At 42.2% G+C, this 15,960-nt stretch overlaps 1 protein-coding gene across 1 annotated transcript in view; it reads left to right on the forward strand.

Moving 5' to 3' along the window:
• The window catches only part of colec12 (collectin sub-family member 12), a 29,703-nt gene extending 13,928 nt beyond the window's left edge, over positions 1-15,775 (forward strand). Inside the window, exons 3-10 of the mRNA XM_084546664.1 lie at positions 8,327-8,449; positions 11,517-11,603; positions 11,759-12,802; positions 12,973-13,542; positions 13,641-13,783; positions 13,889-13,998; positions 14,116-14,258; positions 14,845-15,775. Of these exons, the coding sequence (XP_084402790.1) occupies positions 8,327-8,449; positions 11,517-11,603; positions 11,759-12,802; positions 12,973-13,542; positions 13,641-13,783; positions 13,889-13,998; positions 14,116-14,258; positions 14,845-14,864 (2,240 nt within the window). The 3' untranslated portion in view covers positions 14,865-15,775. The remainder of the gene's footprint in view (positions 1-8,326; positions 8,450-11,516; positions 11,604-11,758; positions 12,803-12,972; positions 13,543-13,640; positions 13,784-13,888; positions 13,999-14,115; positions 14,259-14,844) is intronic.
• The last annotated feature ends 185 nt before the right edge of the window (positions 15,776-15,960 follow it).

A 15,960-nucleotide genomic window follows, 5' to 3' on the forward strand; every position in this document is an offset into this window, starting at 1 on the left:
ACCTCATTCCAACATGCCAACGCTGGAACATGAGCAGGAGGAGCCAGGGGGGTCTCTTGTTCTCCACTCAAGCCAATAAAGTTGGTTTATGGCTTCCATGTTTTTCTACAATCATGCATGTGAATTGTGGTGGTTAAATGTCTGTCCTAAAGAACGGTTTTGTTTTATTATTGGATATGTCCTGCTTTTTACTACTGAATATACCGTTCCAGAAGTGCAAGGGCTGCAAAGCTGGCAGCAGAAGGTCGTGCATGGAAGACTGCGTGGAATTTAATGTTCTGGGTCTTTACGTATAAGTTTTTTCTTAGCTGCTTAAAGCTGCGGTGCAAACCCTGTGACTCTTCTAGCAGTGAGAGCAGTTACATAAAGTGTTTTTTCACACTTTAATCCTTCTTCTGACTGATGAGTTTCTATTTTATTATTGAGCGTCATATTCTTTTCTTGGCTGCTCCCTAGCTCGGATTTCAACCTTCCCGAGTGCCAAAAACTGTGCAGTCAGAGAAATCGTAGTTACATTTGTAAACTCCACCATACTTCTAGATGCTGCTGACTCCTCCGTCTCCGTCTGTTCCCCCTTTTCAGCCATGGCAAATAATCATTCCTGGTTGATGTAAAATAAAATAAATTCTACAGGTAAGCAAGCACAGGAATGTCACTCCCGTATACTGCAAAATACAAAGACATTACCCTGCTGCTGATTAGCTTAATCAGCATTGCGTGAACTAGCAAGGGCTTGAATGTAGCGGGCGTTCTTTTATGTGTTAATGTCCTGCACCATAGCTTTAAGTGCTCTAATTAATTATATGGCATAGGCAAATATTTTAAACCTTGTTCGTTTACCTTGTTCAAATATGCCCATACCATATTTATGATGAGTGCTCCCTTCTCAGCAGAAGGAAACAGCAAGTGGTTCTCAGAGTCATGCTTGTTTTTTCAGAGCACTGGGATATCAAATAAAGTGTAATCGGCCTTTTAAAGCAGGAATTCACACGTTTAGTTTCATGCCCAAATGAGTAGCAAAGTTAAAATGCAGTTTATCATAAGCTAACAAGTGTGCATTATGCATGTATCTGCTTTTAAAACATTCCTTCGTAATAGTGTAGATGCAGGTGCTGTTTGAGTTGCACTTTACTGCCTTCCCTGGGAATGTTAAGTCTCAATTACATCAAATGCTCCTGCCTGCCAACTCCTCCTCTGCTTGCCAGCTCACGGTGGACCCACATCACAAGTTATATTTTATAGCACAGTGAGTAGTTGGTATTTCTTCCCCCTGAAACCTGTGGCAGCAGATGTGATGCCAACTGTCCTAATCTCATCATACGCTGTCAGATCAGGAGAGGTGAGCATTGGTTTTAATGGAAACTGCTGACAACAACACAGAGCCTTTTGGATATCCAATCCCGCCTCACAAAGTATCCCCAATACAGCGGTCCAGCTCCGTTTATGAGGCACACTTGCGTGCTTTAAAGTCTTTGTCTTTGGATTACGATATATATATATAACCCATATGTCATAGTCTGTCTTCTTCTAACTGAGCGCAGATGGGATGACAAAACCAGATCTAATCAACTCCACGTTCACTGCTTCATTGAACCTGAGACTCTTTTTTAATAGGTCGTGTTCTGCTATTTTAGCATGATTTAGCATCTTCTTTGTTTCTCTCTTTTGCTGCAAAACTTCAATGGAACTTGCGTGTGTCCAAAACATGCTGGAGTACTTGAGGGATTTGCGATTTGTGTGTGTGTTTACGGATGCAGGTGGCGTTTGAAAAGACCGCAGTTGATTCTTAGCAAATTAATGTCACGCTTTTTTCTTCTTTCAAAAGCATCATATAACAACTAGACGCAAAGAATCACATATTAAGGGACTGTTAGAAACGTACTGGTTAATAGTACGACTTGTTTTTAAAAAGTAAGACCTTTCCAGTGTTATTAATCTTTATCTTTATTTGTTTTTAGGGATGATGACCCCTAAATAATCAATGTCTGTGTCGGCCTTAAACTAGACAAAATCACTTGATCAAACATTGGAAAGAAAAAGTATGAGATATACAGATGAGCTGGAGTTAATTTAAGTTCAAAGAAGAAAAAAATAATCAAGTGTAATTAATACAGTGTGAGTGTTTTGAGCTGAGGCGAAAGAGTTGGAATCATCAACTTGACAAACTTGACTAAACACTTGCAGCAGCACCATTGAAATGAGAGCATTCAGACAAATATGCTGATAAGAGGTTAGTTGTTCAATAGACAGAACAAAATGGTATTGGATTGGTATCAGACATGAAACAGTGTAATTCAGCTATCCCTAATGTTTGGGCTAACCCTCATACACCTCATGTGAAATGGCCCAGGTTGATCTTAATGTCATTTCATCCAGACAGCTCTTTAAAATCGTTTTAAAAAGTCTTTCTGGTGCAATTGTTTGATTTCTATATATTCTTTAACATAATTCTCACAAGTGAGAAACAAATCTGGGTAGACTTCAATGGCTGAAGGGGGTGGCAAAGAGGATGTTTTCCTTAGACGCCCATCCTCATTGTATAGCCCAGGATGGTATTTATGCTATGGTCTTTGGTCAAAGCCTTCAAAGAGCTCCATTCAGCTTTGTCAGCTTTAGGCAACGTGTTTGTGTGCGAGCGTAATGAGCGCATCCTGTTCAGACATGCAGCCATCCATATGTTATTTTTCTCCAAACAACTCAAACATACCAATCCGGGACCGTAAACCGCCGATCTCCTTACTCATCAAGCGAGGGAAGCGACTACCTCCAAAAAAGCATCTCACGAAAAAGACCCAAAACAAGCCTGCCGACGGCACAGTTAAGACGCACGGCCTCTTATTCTTATGATGCTTGGCATGAAGGGATGATGTATCAAATGTTTGCATGCGTCCTTTGATTTGGCTCCAGTGTAACAAGGTCCAGATGTGCGAGAAGACTCGGGGCCCAATTTAAAGCGTTGTAAACCTGTTAGCGTGGAGTTAAAAAAAAAAAAAAAAACATAGTCCATGCAAGGCTGGCTCAGCAATTCAAGGAACTTAATGTCTTAGTAATTTGTCTCAGTAGTAACTTCCTCTGTTGGATAGTGCCTACTTGTTAACATTCCAGTTGGCGACTGCTAGCTGTAAGGGCCGCGGGGGGGGGGGGGGGGGGGGGGATTGGGACACCACGACCCCAGCGCACCCTGTTAGCCCAGTTAAAGGTTGATGGAATGGAGTCAGGCATCACTTTTTTTCCCCTTCATCTGCACTACACATGATACATTAACACAAATACAACAGTTGTAGTCCAAAGGAGAACATGGTTGATGGCTACGAAATGGGAAAAATATGTTTTTGGTTGGTTCAATCAGTTTGCTAGTTGGGTCCAGATGGAAATAGCTCAACGTCTTTGGGCGAATTACTATGACATGTTCTAGTTCATGCTCACCAGAAGATGAAGAGTGATTACTTTGGTGATCCTGACTTTGATTGCAGCCACTGTGAGGTTGAAGGTGCAATGCTGCTGGATGGATTTTCTCACTCAGGATGAAATGTACAAACATGCAATATCCTAACTATTCAATAGTGCCATATGTCAAAGTTTCATTGCGGTGTTGTAGCCTTCTACCAGCTCTCCCTGTTTTTCTGTCTCTCTTGCTGCTCTGTCTCAATCAGATGGGTTCTCCAGAGCGACATGTCTTCTGCTCAGTGTTTCTTCCTGTTAAATATGAGTTTTTCCTGGCCAGTCTTAGTGCTTGCTTCGGAGGTTTCAGGCTCCGGGTTGTGCAAAGCCCCTTGAGACAGCTTGTATTGTTATTGATGCTATAAAAATAAAATGGGGTTGAATTGAAATGAAAGTTCACGTCAAACCTCAGCTGTACTCTGTGTTTAGCGCTCCATCTTCAGTTGCCAGTTGCGGTACGTGTTTGTTTGATAAGCATTTTTGTGAATCTGCTTGTGTGTATCTCGGTTTGTCTGAGCATTTTCTTTCTTCTTTTTAAACCATAGTGCTTCAGCGCAAGTCTGGGAATTACAAACTGCAACGTGAAACCACAATTAGATGTAATGGCAGTTGTGACAGTTTGTACATTTGTGGATGGATACCACAACCACTTAAAAGAAAAATATTTGCGTTCCCCCTTGGAATGTGAGACACAAAAAAATAAAATATATAAAAAATTCAATATTTGGCAGCGTTGTGCTCTGTCAGACTCCATCCAGGTGGAGAAGAAAAGCGTAGCCTGTGCTGGTGCTTGGCTTGCGATCACATCCAGTTTTCATATAACACAGAATAGAAAGAAGTCAGAGAATTCCTGCGGTAGCCTCCCAGTAGAAGTATAGTATTAACACTTTGCACAAAGACTCTTCACACAAAAAGGCTCCCGTCTGTACAGGCTTTCTTTGTGTTGCTATGGAAATTTCCACTGCCAGCCAGGAGTGAGATGAGGCATTCAGGCATGTCTAATGGCAGGTACATGGAAAGTGTTGAATTTTTTTTTTATTTTTTTTTATTTTTTTTTGACTACGTCCAAATGAAATACAGCTGTTTTACAGACACCACGCTGGACTGCCCCATCCTTCCCTCCTTCCTTCTCTTCCTCTCTCCCAATCTGCTTCTGTCTTTCCTCCACTTTAACAACGACAACGAAGCAATTAGCGACGATAAAACTGATCCACAACCGAGCGCGGCTTCTTCCAGGGATCAGTGCCAGCAAAAAATCACTAGGGAGCATCTACTGTGAAGGATCAAGGCAGTCAAGAGAGCTGCACAAATGACAAACTGTTTCTTGCTTCTTTCTTTTGAAAACAGTCCGTTGAGCTGTGCACTGCTAAATATTAATTATAATTATAACATGCTGGCCTGTACTAAACACGTTTGATGTTAGAACTGTAACATTTTGCAGATGAACACTAAACTCAGATTACACCTGGTTTGTGAGAAAGTCATCAGTTTTACAGAATTGTACCCCCCCCCCCAAAAAAAACTAAAATATCGTGTGAAAACTTCACAAAACGTAAATGAAAACATAAAAACCGCAATTCTTTCAGTAGCTTTTGAGACATTTCACTCGAGAGCAACTCAGCTCCATGTTTGAAGCAAATTCCTCTGTAGTAGATCATATAGTTGAAATACGTCTGGACCAAAACATAAACTGTCCACATATTTTTGAAAAACAACATTCATTTTTTTTTTCTCCATCCATGATCTCAACCCATAAAAAACAAGCCTAAACTAGAGGTACACAGGGTTTCACTTGACAGCCATAATAAGACACAGTATCCCTCCTCCCCGCCATACTGCTGCTTTTTCTAGGCTTTTCTGGCATTTATTTACCTCTTGGGGATTTTATGGCTCATGTCCAGCCTGTAGATTGGGACGTCCTGGCTTCTGTCCAGCTCCTCGGCTCCCAATGTGTTTTCAGTCAGCTTGTGACATGCGCGTGTCAGCATGTTTATGTGCAGCGGCCGTTTATGCTCGAAAGCTATAAGTCACGGCGGTGCTGAATGAAACTTGCTGACTGCTGTGTGCGCGGCCGTAGCGAGCAAGGCTTGGTGAGCAGGGCGTGCGAACAAGAAATTAATTACTTGGTGATTTTTGGATTTATTTTGTCAGAAATTCAGCTATCCATTATTCTGACCCTTGGATCTTTCATATAAATTGTACACGACATGCTTTACTTTTAAAGACATTGCTGTAGTGTGGTTGGATTGTCATCATCAGGATATATGAGTAGGATACTTCACAGCACTTCACCATGATTAACCTAACATACCTTAGCGTCCTCTGTGTATTTCACTGTCAAACACAGAAGTTTTTCTTTTTTTTTTCTTTCTGGTTTCTACGCAACAGACGTACCGCAGCTACCTTGGAAGTGTTTTCTCTTCGTGATTACTGTGCACCACATCAGACAGAATTCGCATTTAAGCAAAAACCCTCTGGAGTGGACCCAGTGGGAAAATGTTGCAACCCTGGACGGAGTCACCAGCCGCCCTGCCCAGAATGAATTCCCTTGTTCATTCTGCAGGAAGCATCGGTGTGGGGAGAACATTTGTAACCTGTCCCAGCCAGGTTATACAACACAACGTGTGCTATGTAATATTTGTGTTAACTGTAGCTGAAGCTAATATAGAGACCGCAACTGCACATAGAGTCCTGACCGTTCAAGCCCTTCTTTTTGGTCAAGATTTTATAATCATAGACATTTTTTTTTTTTCCGTGATGGGTAAAAAATAGCTTTAACCTCCACGTTCCAGGCCGGAATCCAAAGGTGACCGAGCGTTTTCCATCGCTGCCCCCTCACTATGGAACAGATCATAACAGTCCTGTTCAGTCCTGCCTTTCTTTTGCAAGTTTAAAATGCATTTTGAGTCTGCTGGATGTCGTTTTTCGACACTCTTGAATTCAAAGTACCCAGATATGTTGTTTGAATATTACTAAAACTATACTGTATATTTTTAAAATATGGTAAATAAGAGTGTTAACCAGTAAGGTGCGGTAATAATGCTGTAATTTAATCAACAACAGCATGTGGGGGCGTTGTACCTAAACGGATGTGTTTGTTAGTTGAGGAAGATTGTGGAAAAGTTAATAATTGAAGTATTATTTTTTTATTATATATGAAAAAGGCTGAGTAAGGAGGAGAAGTGTTTTGGTTGCAAGAAATAATTTGAAATCCACTGACCCTTCAAGCCTAAAGAATGCTCATATGATACTGCCACGGTACTTTAAAGTCTAATAAACACAGAAATACCACCTGTGACTCGCTCTTGACCCAGAACCTGCAGACATTCGGCTGCTTGTTTACATGGTGCGATGTTGTCCTTTAAGCAGCGTGTGGTGAGGACCAGTGGGAGATTCTCTGATGGAGTTCTCCGCACTCGCTCCCAACATGAGGCTCTTGGTACACGTAAGGACAACAGTGGCCTGCGTATCCATGTCTGGGCCCACGCTAGGGGCCCCTTCTTTGAGGTGGTCAGAAGTGATGTTTGCACAGATGTGTGGGTCCAAAACCCCCCAGTACCCCTCTGGTGGTCCTGGCCCACCACTGACTGGGAAGGATAGCTTCATATTCGGTCCCATCATGGGTGACATGACCTAAAGGGACGGAGCTACGCCTCTGGTGCTGTTTGAGGGAGGGAGTCATGTGAAGACGTCGGTCCAGCTGCACAGTCATCAATATAAGAGGATGTTTTCAGATCTTTAGTAGTATTTGTTGTTGTTTTGTTGGAGTAATTGCATTAATGTTGGGTGATACTTCCCACTCATCTGTAATTCATGTCATGCCTCCGGACCTTTAGATGAAAATCTGGGTTTATTACAATGTATTATCATATCTGAGTTATGATAATAGCGTTATATAGGAAACATGAGCACTGACAGTTGCTGAAACCTTGGTTTTGCTTACTGGTTTTCCTGGTTGATCTTTGACCTCCTCATAAAGCAATAGCCACTCCATCATAACAGTTAGTTTGGTCACAGTCTGTATAGTCGTCTAAATGTTATGCCCAATCAGTCTTTCCAGCACAAAGACAATTCATATACCAATGGTCAGAGTGAAAATAAAAGTCCCAATTAACTATAATTTTATCAAATCGATTGTCTGCATGATAAGGACATTTGATAAAAATGTATTTCAATTCCGCTTTCTGTTAATCAGGCTCGAGAATTTTTATTTTCTAAACTTCCTGTCTGAGAAGTGTTTCCATAAATTCTCTCTTCCTCTGTAATCTGATTTAAAGGTTGTTCCAGCTACATAAAGACATTATTTGCTTGTTATACACCAGCTGCCCTCTCTCTCCGCTTGCCAGAGGCTACTTGGTCAGTTCGAGTGGAGTCAAGTAAACATCCTGTCCACAACGTTTAGCACTGTATCACTTAGTCTTGTTGATTTTCAGGAAGCAGCGGTGAATATCTGTGACGTATTTGACCGAACCTTTCACTGCCCTGTTGGTTTGGGTCGGGTGGCAGTGAGGAATGAAACACAAGGGGAATGGTTTTGTTTTGTTTCGGTTTCTCTGCCGTATGGATAACACATGTGCGGCGTTTCCAAGGTTTCGTAGTGAGTCTCTCTCGTCTATTCATGAGCCCGAGTGTTTTCAATTGGTACTTGGCTGTAGAGAGGCACAGCGTGTTCCACTGCAGACATGCAGGACCAAACTGGGTTATGAAATGGATAAAACGTCAGCCATGTGACTTCACTTTTGAATGAAAACCTCAAAAGTCAGCTCACTTATTATTAACTCCCTTCTGCAGTTGCACAATGTATGTATGACTTCCCAATATTAAATTCCTTTGCTTAAGGCAGAAGTTCATTCATTTGTGACACAGATTCTGTTGTATGTTGCAGGTATTCAGGAGGGTACGGAGTGCACCAAGTGTAAAAATGACTGGGCGTTACGGGCAGCCATTGCACTCCTCTACGTGCTTTGTGCCCTGCTCACCATAGCAGTGGCTGTCCTCGGATACAAAGGTAGGTTGTACCTTTTTGCACAGCACTGTAGTTTTCCAGATTTCAAAGCTGTGGCTGAAATACACAATACACTTAAACCCACCATTCACCTTCTTCACAATCTGCTAGCATCCAGAGGTTCTTAAGAGGTCAGAAAGTCTCTTTCACAGAAGTCATTTTTGACGTGTATGACTTATGTGCTTGATGTACACAGGTGTAATGGATAGAATGAGTTATGGTCCTGTTCTGTTTAGTTTGTCACAACCATGCAAGTGAAACACACTTCAAAAAACACAAGGCACTGGCCCACCTCGATGGCCTGGGATCAAAAATGTGATATGTAAAAATGAGTCCTATAAAAAGGGGGTTGTCGTGCAGGTCTGAGGTGTTAGATGTCTCGTGAGGCCTTGACCTTCCATGTAGCGCTCTAGAAAGAAAGAAAAGCGAGGCTGCCCTCAAACAGAACTCATGTGATTACAACATGGGAAGCCATGTGCACAAAATGCTTGGCGTTTAAGTGATAACATCAGCTGTAAAGCTCGGTTTACACTCCCATGACAGCTCTACGCAGTGTTGCGTGAGAGCCAATACATGCTAAGCTAATAGTACTTACTTTTACTGAAATCACTGCAACTCAGAAAAGAGAAAAGACGCCTGAGCGGATGGTTACTGGGAAGCTGAATAAGGGAGAGTTTTCTGTGCTTGTCCGGCCACAGAGAGATGTGGATGGGGAAAGGCATTTCGGACCAATCGTAGTTGTTGCGGCCTGCGACGGCGTGAGGCGTAGTTACATTTATGGGGAGAGAAACGTCAGGCTACGATGTATGGAGCCATGCCTTAACCTAATCAGACTTAAGTTGGGAGAACATGTTGAGCAACTCTTCGTGTCTAGTTTAGCAAGCTAACAACCGGATAATCTAATATAGGAAATGCAAGGACATTATGAAAGACATATTATAATATAATGTATACATACTTACCATCGGCCATTTCTAAAAACGTCATCAAGCACGTCACAACTCTAGGGCAGTTCATATGATCTCCTCGTGTGAGCACAACAAACGTGACCCCATTTGAAGGCAGCGTTAGCATGCTAACACTGACGTTGTAAGCATGTTTAGCTTTGTGACATTAGGCTCAAACCACCCGTCTTGTTTTGCAAAATATAGAATGAATAGACTTACTTCAAAGCGCTCACCCGGTAAAATGATTGAGTCTCAAGTTTAATTGTTCGAGTTTTCATCATAAAAGTGAAATGTCACAATTGAAATCAGTTTTTCACAAATTTTCCCTTTAGTTACTCGTCTTTGTTCCACCATGTGCAATCACTCTGTCTTTATCTCTGACGTTTGAAAATGTTCAAATGGTGCTGTCACAAGGCAACAGCCATGTTCAAGAGTTCAGCCTAAGATTTACAACTAGAAGAGTCAGGATTCATTGTTTAGTCTCCACTGAACTGCTCTCATTCGGAGATTGGCCATAATTTGAGAAAGGAAACACACTGTGCAACATTTTTCTTGTTACTACATTTTTTTTTTTCAGTTTCACTCCATTTGAACTAGTAAAATGATGTTAAATAGAAACAGAAAGTGATTCCAGTTATCTCTGGCGCCATCGGCATGGAATGCACTTTGTGTGTTGTCCAATCTCACACATTTGTAGCCCAGATCAGTCAGAGAAAACCTGTCAAAATATCCCTGAGCAAAATATCGACAAACTCCATCTGCTCCACCGGCAACAAATAGCGCATTTGCCCAACTGGGAATGACTGTCTACGAGTTTAGATTGAAATCTGTATTACGTCTTTAGAGGGCTGTCAGGATTGTTTTGGTTTTCCAACTTTGCCTCTGTGTCAGCGTGGGGACCATGTGATTTTGATGGTTTGGTTCTATAATGTCTACCAGATGACTGTGCAGCAAGTACCCTGGCTCAAAAACCCAGAGGAGATTTTATGGCTTGGTAGCAATTTGTTGTCTCATGAACCACAGGTTGACTCACAAATGGCTGCAAATGTCCAAAATAGTTTGCAAGAAACCAATGTGTGCTGGATTCCTCATTGGGTTTTTCTCTACTACGAAGTTTTCCAACTTTGCATAAACTCTTGGCCCTCAAACGACCCTTTGCTGCTGAAGAATTGTTTGTATTACCTGCTGTGTCACTAAGTGTTTGCTCCAGTGGCATTGATCAGTGTTAATCTGCAAGGCCTCATGTTGGGTAACGGCCTAACATAACTTGTCTCAATAGGCAGCCTGTAAGCCGCACTTAAATTAGCAGCCTTGCATAACTCATAATGCTTTTCCGGTACAGGAATGTGGGGAGAATGGAAAGATATGTTCAGGATTGGCAGGGAAATGTGTTCATTCTATACTACAGTGTTTTAATTATTGTAATCTTCTACATGAATATATGCAGCCTTTAAGAATGAAAAGAAATTGGCATTTTAGAAGAAACAAGAATCCAAGTTTCATACTCTGGCACTTAGCAGTGGACAAACAGCACTCCAAAACTGGGCCCTTGTGCTTTTGTTTGTCCCAAGTACATGTTATTGTTGCGTGTTTTTGTCACTCCTGGAATGATAACAGTGGAAGCTTGGGATGTTTTCCAGTTCAGTTTTTAGGCGCCCACATACTGACAGAAAAACAAAGCCTGGAGGAGAGATGGACTCCTGCTGCACATGTAAAGAGAGATAGAGCGAGAGAGCGGAACCAGAGTTGGAGTGTGTTATTCATTATGGGCTTGACATCGTTTATACTCATTATACTCATGAAGTGGAATTTGTGAATGTACTCAGAAAATTGAGAAGTATATTGATCAACATATCGGACGGTTGCCTGGTGACAGAAATGTTAGGAAACTCTTCTCTTAGTTCAGAAGCATGTGTCAGTATTGCTGCTGGACTTCTCTGTTAGTCAGTGGAGGAGAGGCGTGAATGCAGCAGCGCCCTCTGCTGTCCAGAAATTTGAGTATCTATCTATCTATCTATCTATCTATCTATCTATCTATCTATCTATCTATCTAATGATTCTTTGTACAAATGCTGCAACAGCATTAAAGAGTTATGTGTGTGTCACATTTCCTCTTCTCTTAGTGGTCCAGAAAATGGACAATGTCACAGAGGGCATGCAGAATTATGGAGGCAAGATCAATGCTGTGGAGATAGACTTAAAGAAACTAGGTAAGTTTCACTAACTCACTATAGCATAGATTTTCACCCATAACAACTGTTTGGAAGTTGCGTACAGGAAGGAGGTTTTAGCTGTGACATTTTACCATACAAGTATTTGGATTTTCTTCTTATTATTTATTTTTCTTTGTGTGTCATCTTCTCAGATAATCAAGCAGGAGAGAAGTCAGTTAATGCCACAAGTGATATCATGACTTTCAAGTCTGATCTGGAAGCATTACAGAGCCAGCTGAAAGACATTGCCCTCAGAGCAACCAGCAACAGGGACATGCTGGAAGAACTGCGGGTCACAGGAGATGACATGCAAAATGGCCATGTCTCACTGCAGAGTGTTCTGGAAGGCAACACCGCTTCGCTGCGTGGGGTCAACCAGACCTTGGCCTCCTACAGTGGAATGATTGACGACCTCCAGACAAGCACTGCACGGCTCCAGTCGGACATACAGAGCCAGGTCAAAGTGCAGAGCCAGACCCAGGTTAGTATCAGCGCGCTGAACATCACGCAGGCCCAGCAGCGCAATCTGCTCGGCACGCTGCAGAAGACGGTTGAAGATGCTGGTCAGGCAGTTCAGAAGCTGAAGAATGACTATCAGATTCTGCAGCAAACAGCCAGACAGACTCGGGCTGACACAGAGTGGCTAAAAGAAAAGGTCCAGAACATTCAGGTTTTGGCCGCCAACAACACGGCCCTGGCCAAGTCCAATTCAGAGTCTCTGGATGACTTGGGAAATCAGCTCAGCACTCTGGCCAGCCAAATCCTGAACACCTCAGCCCTCACTGAAGGACTCGACCAGAGATTGCGTGAGCTCATGGACCACCAGAGAGACCACGATCACCTCACCTCATTCAAGTTCGATGTGATGGAAGCACGATTGGACAAACAGGAGAACGACATGGACCGCGTGAGTGGAAACGTGACTTTTACCGCACAGATTTTAGGAGTGATCAACTCCGACCTGAACGGCCTAAGGTCTTGCGCTGAGACAGTGATGCGACATTCAGACCTGATAGTGGGACTGAATGGAAGTGTGGCGGAGGCCAAGGCAGACAGCAACGATCTGCGTACCCAGCAGGATGATCTGGCAGCAAGGCTGGACAGAGAAGTTGACAAATTGTCTATGGTGATGGAGGAGATGAAGCTGGTGGACAGCAAGCACTCACAGCTTATCACCAACTTCACTATCCTGCAGGGTAAGAATGGAAGGAATATTTAGCATGTCCAGTTATTTCTGTAATTTGTGGGATATAGATTGAATTTATGTTGATAGGAAGTACATTTTATATCTGCTGGTGTCTAATGCTAAGACCTCATCCATGCCACATATATTATAGCCCATTCATCTGCTCTTTTTATGGTTCAGGTCCACCAGGTCCAAGAGGCCTCAAGGGTGACAGAGGTCCTCAGGGGCCAATGGGCCAGACAGGACCAAAGGGTGACAAAGGAGACAAAGGGCTGCCAGGATTGGTGGGATCTAAGGGAGAGAAAGGTGCTCTTGGACCACCAGGTGCGACGGGTCCAAAAGGTGCAGCCGGGGCTCGTGGTCTTCCAGGAGCTAAAGGGTCGAGAGGGTCGGGAGGTCGACCTGGAAACCCTGGTGAGAAAGGTGACCCTGGGGCTCAAGGGCTTCCGGGTAGGGATGGACAGCCAGGTATAGCAGGACCACAAGGGCCACAGGGGCCAAGAGGAGCAGCAGGACCTGCAGGTTTAGAGGGGCCTCGTGGGCCTGTTGGACCCATTGGCCCTCCTGGTCCTCCAGGGTTACCAGGGATGCCTGCACTAGTACCTCCAATACATGTGAAGCCACCACCTCCCCCAATTGTAAGGCCAACTCAGCCCACTCAGGAGCTCCCCAAACCCACTCAACCTCCTAAACCAGCGGAGAAACCACAAGGCCGCGTGTCTGAGCCTATAGCCACCACCCCAGCGCCTGGTGAGTTAAATTATTCCTTAAACACAGGAAATTGAGTCAAACTACATCTCTGCTGATTTTACTTTTATAATGACAATCCTGGTGATGAATTGTTGCAGGTTGTCCACCTGAGTTCAGAAAGTTTGGAAACAGTTGCTATTACTTCTCCTCTGGGGCTCAAAGACTCAACTTTGACGAGGCCAACCAGTTTTGCACCAACAAATCATCTCATATGCTCATTATTAATGACGATGAGGAACAGGTCAGTTCAGTGAGAACCGGATATTATGCGTAATATTATCACTGATATTAGAGAAACAGTTTAAACTGATATGAACAAATTAACTTGTTGCTTTTCTGTCTGCAGCAATTTATCAGAGTTGCAATCGCAGGAAAAGGCTATTTCTGGCTGGGACTCACTGACAAGGAGGAAGAAAACGTCTGGAAGTGGGTGGATGGCACAATTCCAGTTTTCAAGTGAGTTATGAATGTTCAAATCTATTTTTGCGATATAAGACTAGACCCTTTTCTTCATTCAGTTCAAATCAACGTGCATCTATGAGTGTAACACGTTGTCCTTGTGATTGTCGTCAGGAAGTGGAAACCTGGCCAGCCTGATAACTGGACTCATGGCCATGAAGATGGCGAGGATTGTGCTGGCCTTATCCATAATGCCAACTGGAATGATTTCTACTGCACTGACCGCATCGGTTTCATCTGTGAACGTGCCTCTGACTGTCAGTACCCTCTAAATATCAAGCCTTATTGAATTTGGGAAGCTTCTGTTTGTTTTTTTATGCACTACTGAATGCATGCATTGCCCGTTAGCAAACCGTGTGATTCTGAACACCTTGTGTTGACTTTAAATTGTTTTTTTGGACAGCAGTGACATTTCATTTTTGGCTCTGCCCCGGATCTGTTTATTATAACATAAAGAAAGCCGTCAGCTTGTCCCAGTTTGGTCTTTAATTTCAGCATGGTGTTTGACAAAGACATCCAGAGGAATTTGATTCTGAGATAAGATTCGAATCTAAAATGTTATTGGATCATTATTTTTCATAATTCCTTTGTCATTATAATGCAGTGTGTTTAGTTTTGCAGATAACATAGAAAAAGCACAGGTGGAATGGGTGGAAATGTTAATAAAGTGTCAGAAACTCTGCTAAGAGGAATGCAGCCATTGTTAATATATCAGTGTTTTTCCTGCTATGACATATCCAAATGTCTGCAATGGTAAAGGTATATTGCTGTCACTCTAGCTAAATATTTCAGCTATCCATCACATAAAATGTATCTTATATATGATGTTTGTTCTCTTCATAGTGGACGTTCCAGTCTTATAGCATCCATTTAAGGCAGTGGGAGCTGCCTCTGGAGTAAAGGTGAAGAAGATGAAGTTGAGGCTGAAGATGCAACGATAGTGAAGGACATGAGGAGGAGCTCTACATGGACTAGAGGACTCTGATAAAGCCAGCCCAGTCGAGCGTCACTGACACTCGGACTGAAATTAAAAGGCACTTTACAACTCAGTATGGTGCAAAAGACAGATCAAGCCCAGAGCCATCCCACTATTTGCATTGGTTTATCATACATGAGAATGTAGTCATTTATTTAGGCTCTACTAAAAGTCCCTATTTGGTGCAGCCACTGTTGTACATGTGTATCTGTAAATAATATTTGACCAAAAAAAAAAACACTTGTTGGTTGGGATTGAATTTCCTATCGTTTCATTTCCTGACTGCTTTTTTAAATTTTTACACGTGGAGCTATTTTGTATTCTGTAAAGTAAATCTAATCACAGATTCAGAACTGTAATTAGAAACAAGCTCCACTCTGCACCAGCAAACGACTGCAAAAACAGACAAAATGCCAAACCAGAAAGAGTAAATGTAAATTTTAAGCTTTTTAAAACTGAAATCTCAGCGTCAGTATTTCTTTGAGAGTAGAGCGGTGCTGCTGTTATGACGGGACAGTATTTTCTTAGACTTTAGACTGCCAGTATGAGTTTTATATGAGGTACACATTAACGATATGTAAATGTTTTGTAATGTAGCCATCATAAGATGTTTTATTCATTATGCCAAATACAATATGTGAACCATTTTACATGTTTATAATTTGCATAATCAGTTGTTATTATTCTGTGATTGACCTTTGCCAGGTCATGTAATGCTTGAGGACTGAGCAGAAGTTTGTAGTCAGGCTTAAGGCTGATTGTGCCTTTATTAGGTTCTTATGGATCAAGTCAGGTCACATACCACAATAAAATGTGAAACAAACTGTGTGACTGTGTTTTTATTGTTTTTTTTTTTTTTTTAATATTGCAGTACATATATTTGTATTTTTTAACTGAAGAAGAAGAAGAAAAAAGAAACTAAAGAAGAAAGGAAACTTTTGATAGTTGACTTTTGGAAACTTTCACTTCTCTTTTTTGTTTAT

Source organism: Chelon labrosus (assembly GCF_963514085.1).
Source record: "Chelon labrosus genome assembly, chromosome: 6".
In the NCBI taxonomy this organism is placed as follows: Eukaryota; Metazoa; Chordata; class Actinopteri; order Mugiliformes; family Mugilidae; genus Chelon; species Chelon labrosus.